The sequence below is a fragment of the Piliocolobus tephrosceles genome, chromosome 3, assembly GCF_002776525.5.
Source record: "Piliocolobus tephrosceles isolate RC106 chromosome 3, ASM277652v3, whole genome shotgun sequence".
Classification (NCBI taxonomy): Eukaryota; Metazoa; Chordata; class Mammalia; order Primates; family Cercopithecidae; genus Piliocolobus; species Piliocolobus tephrosceles.
The window spans coordinates 61,676,646-61,682,645 of record NC_045436.1 but is presented as its reverse complement, the minus strand read 5'-3'; the positions used below and the strand labels follow the sequence as shown (position 1 = coordinate 61,682,645).

At 35.8% G+C, this 6,000-nt stretch overlaps 1 protein-coding gene across 2 annotated transcripts in view; it reads left to right on the top strand.

Moving 5' to 3' along the window:
* The window catches only part of SLC25A31 (solute carrier family 25 member 31), a 41,063-nt gene that overhangs the window by 12,419 nt on the left and 22,644 nt on the right, over positions 1–6,000 (top strand). For both annotated transcript variants that reach the window (XM_023217618.2, XM_023217619.2), the window contains exon 2: positions 1,519–1,646. In XM_023217618.2, coding sequence (XP_023073386.1) covers positions 1,519–1,646 — 128 coding nt within the window. The remainder of the gene's footprint in view (positions 1–1,518; positions 1,647–6,000) is intronic.

Below are 6,000 nucleotides of genomic sequence, written 5' to 3'. Positions count from 1 at the left end.
GCTGGAATGTGGTTGTGTGATCATAGCTCACTGCAGCCTCTACATCCTCAGCTCAAGAAATCCTCCTACTTCAGCCTCCTGAGTAGTTGGAACTACAGGCATATGCCACGGCACATGGCTAATTTATTTTTTTAATTTTTTGTAGAGATGCGGTCTCACAGTGTTGCCCAGGCTAGTCTTGAATTCTTGAACTGAAGCAGTCCTCCCATTTTGACCTCCCAAAGTGCTGGAATTACAGGCCTGAGCTACTGTACCTAGCCTAGTTTTTAAACTTTTTAAAGTTTTACTTTGTACATACTTAAAATGGGTGCTGTTAGAGAACCTACATAATAAGCATAATTGATTAAATGATACACATGTAAATTCTTTGCCAGCGACTGGTTTGTATAGTGAATGCTCAGTAAGTAGTAGTAGTTACCATCACATGTTGAATACCCGAGTAAAGATAGAGTCAGCTGTGAGTACTGAGATTATTTCTTTGCCATCAAATATGCTTCTGAATTGTCTTTGTGCAGTCACTTTATATTTAGCCTTGGGTTCACCAAGATTCTTTATTTTTTTCCCACAGGGTTAATGTTACTTATTTAACAAATAAATATCTTTCCCTCTATGTACGTATCTAATCTAACTTTGTTCAATTCTGAGCACTAGCCCAGTTAACTGAGATTATTTTCTTTTGAATCTTTATTTTTAAAAGACTGATTCTGGGTATTCTCCAAACTGATGCTAGAGGTATCCTGTTCAGAACAGCAAGGCCAAAGCATTTTACGATTTGTAATCTAGTGAAAACAACCAAGGCTATTGAAGAGCTAGCCTGCCATGCTCTAGGGCAGCTCTACATCATAAGGATAGCCCTGAATTTTAAGGGGTACACAATGAATTATATTCCCCCAAGGTTGGTCAATCCGTGGATAATTCAGGTAGGGAGATTACAGGCCTCAAAGATTTCTTCCAGTCTCTTCCTCAGTTCTCTAGAAACTGCCTAGAATTGAAGTGGATCCCTTTTCTGGATAAGTTTTAACACCCATTCAAAAATGGTTCCAGATCATAAAGATAAGGGCACTTTAGATTCTTTTATCCTGTTCTCATTCTCATAAGTATATGTACAAATCAGTAAGTGGATTTATTCTGTCATACTCATTTGTGTGACAGCCTTACCACCATAAGGTGTTGTACATCAGGATTTGGGAGTGAACCTAAAGGTTACTAGCCTCTGACAAATACTACTGAGCTCTGTTTTTCTGCTAATAAAGAGCCCTGTATTCAACTGATACCACTTTCCGTTAGTTTTTAGGTATTCAAAGCTCTTTATTTGAAATTTTTTAAAAAATGGAATGGGGTGCAATAGAGTTAACACTACCCTTTTATTTTTCAATGGAGACACACATTTTAGAAAACTTTTTCTCATGAGAAAGAGTATGTTTTAGATAGTTCATATCGCTAAATTTGTTAAAACTATGGCAATTGTTCAATAATGATACAAAGTAGGTTTATGTATTTGTATGTTTCCTTCTATAGGTTTCTTCAGTTTTTGGCGTGGCAATTTGGCAAATGTTATTAGGTATTTTCCAACACAAGCTTTAAACTTTGCATTTAAGGACAAATACAAGCAGCTATTCATGTCTGGAGTTAATAAAGAAAAACAGGTAATTATATTTTTTTTTTACTTTTTCCTTGCAATATAGAAATTTTCCATCCAATATAAATTTCCTATCCAATGTAAATATATTTCACTATCTCTACAATTTTCTTTAAAATGGTTAGATTTGTCTTACCTGTGATGTTTTATTTGGGGGGAAGGTGCTCAAGTAGTGGGAAAAAATAATAAGTGTGTATTGTTACAAAAAATCGTAAGGGATCTTTTGTCTCAAAGCAGTATTTTTTGAATAAATATTACACTTAATGTAATTTCATCTTATCACTGTTTTGCACTGGGGAAACACAGCATTTTGTCTGCTTATTTTAAGCACAGAAAGAAATCAACAAGTACGTAGTTCCTATTACTGAGGTAATTTATATCCTGAAGAAGTAAATTATTTCTTCTTTGAGAATAAAGATATATTTAGGTGAGATTAAAGCATATAGGAAGTCCAAATTGAGCAAAACTGGAAAATGATAAATTTAAACTAGAGAATTCTTTTTATTGCAAGGATAATTTTTGGTTTTCAAAGTAATTACTCCCTTGGTTACAAAATCTCAATTTCAAACTTTCCTACTCATATAAACTACATGTCATTTATTCTGATTTCTATTTGTTTGGTTGTATCCAATACACTATAGTACCTACATTACTCCCAAGATCTTCCCCTCACTCTTACAAAAATCTCCCTTCCCCCTCATCTTTTGTCTTTTTCTCCCTATCACTCCTCACCTCCCACTCCTGCCTCAGCCAACCAAGCTATCTTAGAAGGTTTTTTAAAAGCAAATCTTTGTGGAACATTTCTTTGTTGCTGCTTCATTAAATTTCCTTTTATGCTCTGTATTCTCTTTTTTCACAGTTTTACTAAGTTGTTCATTGAATGCTTTGCGTTTTGGCCAGGGTAGTGGGTTGGGGTGAGGGGACGCAGGTAGAAAGGTAACCAAGAAAATTCCCTAGACTTAGAATTGGAAGGTTTAAGATTTGGATCTTATGTAGCTACATGAGGTTTTTTTACTTTTATTTTAGGTTTGGGGGTACATGTCAAGGTTTGCTTTATAGGTAAACTCGTGTCATAGGGGTTTTTTGTACAGATAATTTCATCACTCAAGTATTAAGCCTAGCACCCAATAGTTATTTTTCCTGCATCTCTCCACCCTCCCACCCCCCACCCTAAAGTAGATCCCAATGTCTGTTTTTTCCTTCTTTGTATTCATAAGTTCTCATCATTTAGCTCCCACTTATAAGTGAGAACATGTAGTATTTGGTTTTCTGTTCCTGCATTAGTTTGCTAAGGATAATAGCCTCCAGCTCTGTTCACGTTCCCACAAAAGATATGATTTTTTTTTTTATGGCTGCATAGTATTGCATGTTATATATGTACCACATTTTCTTTATCCAATCTGCCATTTATGGGCACTTAAGTTGATTCCAGGTTTTTGCTATTGTGAGTAGTGCTACAATGAACATTCGCATACATGTGTCTTTATAGTAGAATGATTTATGTTACTCTGGGTATATACCCAGTAATGATACTTCTGTTTTTAGCTCTTTGAGGAATCGCTATACTGCTTTCCACAATGGTCCAACTAATTTACACTCCCAGCAACAGTATATAAGTGTTCCCTTTTCTCTACAACCTCGCCAGCATCTATTATTTTTTGACTTGTTAATAGTAGCCATTCTGACCATGAGACAGTATCACATTGTGGTTTTGATTTGCATTTTTCTGATGATCAGTGATACTGAGCCTTTTTCATATGGTTGTTGGCCATGTGTATGTCTTTTTTTAAAAAGTGTCTGTTCACGTCCTTTGCGTACTTTTTAGTGGGGTTGTTTATCTGTTGCAAGTTTTTTTTAAGTTCCTTGTGGATGCTAGATAGTAGACCATTGTCAGTTGGCAAATATTTTCTCCCATTCTGTAGGTTGTCTGTTTACTCTGTTAATAGTTTCTTTTACTGTGCAGAAGCTCTCAAGTTTAGGTCCTATTTGTCAATTTTTGCTTTTGTTGCAGTTGCTTTTGGTGTCTTTTTCATGAAATCTTTGCCCATTCCTATGTCAAGAATGATATTGTCTGGGTTGTCTTCCATAGATTTTTTTAGTTTTGGGTTTTACATTTAAGTCTTTAATCCATCTTGAGTTGATTTTTATATATAGTGTAAGGAAGGAGTCCAACTTTAATCTTCTGTATATGGCTAGCCCACCACTATTTATTGAATAAGGAGTCCTTTCCTCATTACTTGTTTTTGTCAGCTTTGTCAAAGATTAAATGACTGTAGGTATGCAGTTTTACTTCTGGGCTCTCTGTTCTGTTCCATTGGCCTATGTGCCTGTTTTTGTCTTGGTACCATGCTGTTTTGGTTACTTTAGCCCAGTTCTATAGTTTGAAGTTGGGTAAAATGATACCTCTAGCTTCATTCTTTTTGCTTAGGATTACCTTGGCCATTTGGGCTCTTTTTTGGTTACATATGAATTTTTAAACAGTTTTTTCTAGTTCTGTGAAGAATGACATTGGTAATTTGATAGGAATAGCATTGAATCTGTAAATTGCTTGGCGTGGTGGTACGTTCCTGTAATCCTAGCTACTAGAGAGGCTGAGGCAGGAGAATCGCTTGAACCCAGGTGGTGGAGGTTGCAGTGAGCTGAGATCGTGCCATTGCACTCCAGCCTGGTGACAGAGCGAGACCCCATCTCAAAAAAAAAAAAAAAAAAAAAAAAAACTAAAAATAGAACTCCCACAGTATTCAGCAGTCCCACTACTGGGTTATATATCCAAAGGAGTTGAAATCAGTATGATGAAGAGAGATCTGCACAGTCTACAGTCTTGTTTATTGCAGCATTTTTCACGATAGCTAGGATATGGAAGCAACCTAAGTGACCACGAGCAGATGAATAAATAAAGAAAATGTATGTATTCAGTGGAATATCATTCAGCCTTATAGAAGACAGAAATTCTGTCATTTGTGACGTGGAATAACCAACTAAGCGAAGTAAGCCAGGTGCAGAAAGACAAATACTGCTATTGACTTTTGTACATCCCACTTATATATGGAATTTTAAAATGTTGATCTCACAGAAGCAAAGTAGACTGGTGGTTTCTGGGGTCAATGGAGGGTCGGGAGATGAGGAATGGGGAGATGTTGCTCAAAGGGTACAAAGTTTCATTTAGACAGGAGGAATAAGTTTTAGGGCTCTGTTGTACACCATGAGACTGTAGTTAATAATAATGTATATTTCAAAATTGCTAAAAGAGTAGATTTTAAATGTTCTCACGACAAAAATTTAAGTATGCGATATATATGTTAATTAGCTTGGCACTCAACAATATAAATATATATCAAAATTCCACATTGTACACCATAAATATATACAATTGTCAACTAAAAAAAATTTTAAGTCATTGATACTTTTAGCCATTGTACCTAAAAAATTTTTAAGTCATTGATACAACACAATAAGATATCACTAAATACCTACAATAATGACAACACCAAATTGGTCACAGTGCAGAGAAACCAAATCACTCCTACATTGCTGGTGGAATGTGAAATGACATTGCCGCTCTGGAAAAAAAGTATGGCGATTTCTTAGAAATTAACATGCACCCACCATAGGATGCATGTTTACACTTTTGGGTGGGAATTTATCCTGGAGAAATGAAAATTTATGTTTATACAAAAACCAGTGTACACAATGTTCAGTAGCAGCTTTTCTTGCAATAGGCAAAATCTAGAAACGACTCAGATGTCCTTCAGTAGGCAAATGGTTAAACTATGATAAATCACATCATGGGATATTACTCAGCAATAGAAAGGAAGAAAATTTTAAAATAATAGATTCAGGGGATACATGCACGTTTGTTACATGGGCATATTGTGTAGTGCTGGGGTTTGGGCATCTGTTGAACCCATCAACCAAATAGTCAACATACTACCCAACAGGTAGCTTTTTAACCCTTCCCCGCCTTTCCTCCCTACTTTTAGAGTTGCCAATGTCCACCTTTATGTCCACGTGTACCCCTTGTTTAGCTCCCACTTACAAGTGAGAACATGCAGTATTTGATTTTCTGTTTCTGCATTAATTCTCTTATGATAATGTCCTCTAGCTGCATCCATGTTGCTGCCAAGGACATTATTTCATTCTTTTTTTAAAGCTGCATGGTATTCCATGATGTATATATACCACATTTTCTTTATCCAGTCATCCATTGATGGGCACTTACGTTGATTCTATGACTTTGTTATTGTGATTCGTGCTAAGATAAACATACAAGTTCAGCTGTCTTTTTGATACAACAGTTTATCTTCCTTTGTATAGATAGCCAGTAATAGGATTGCATAGTAGTTCTATTTTTAGTTCTTTGC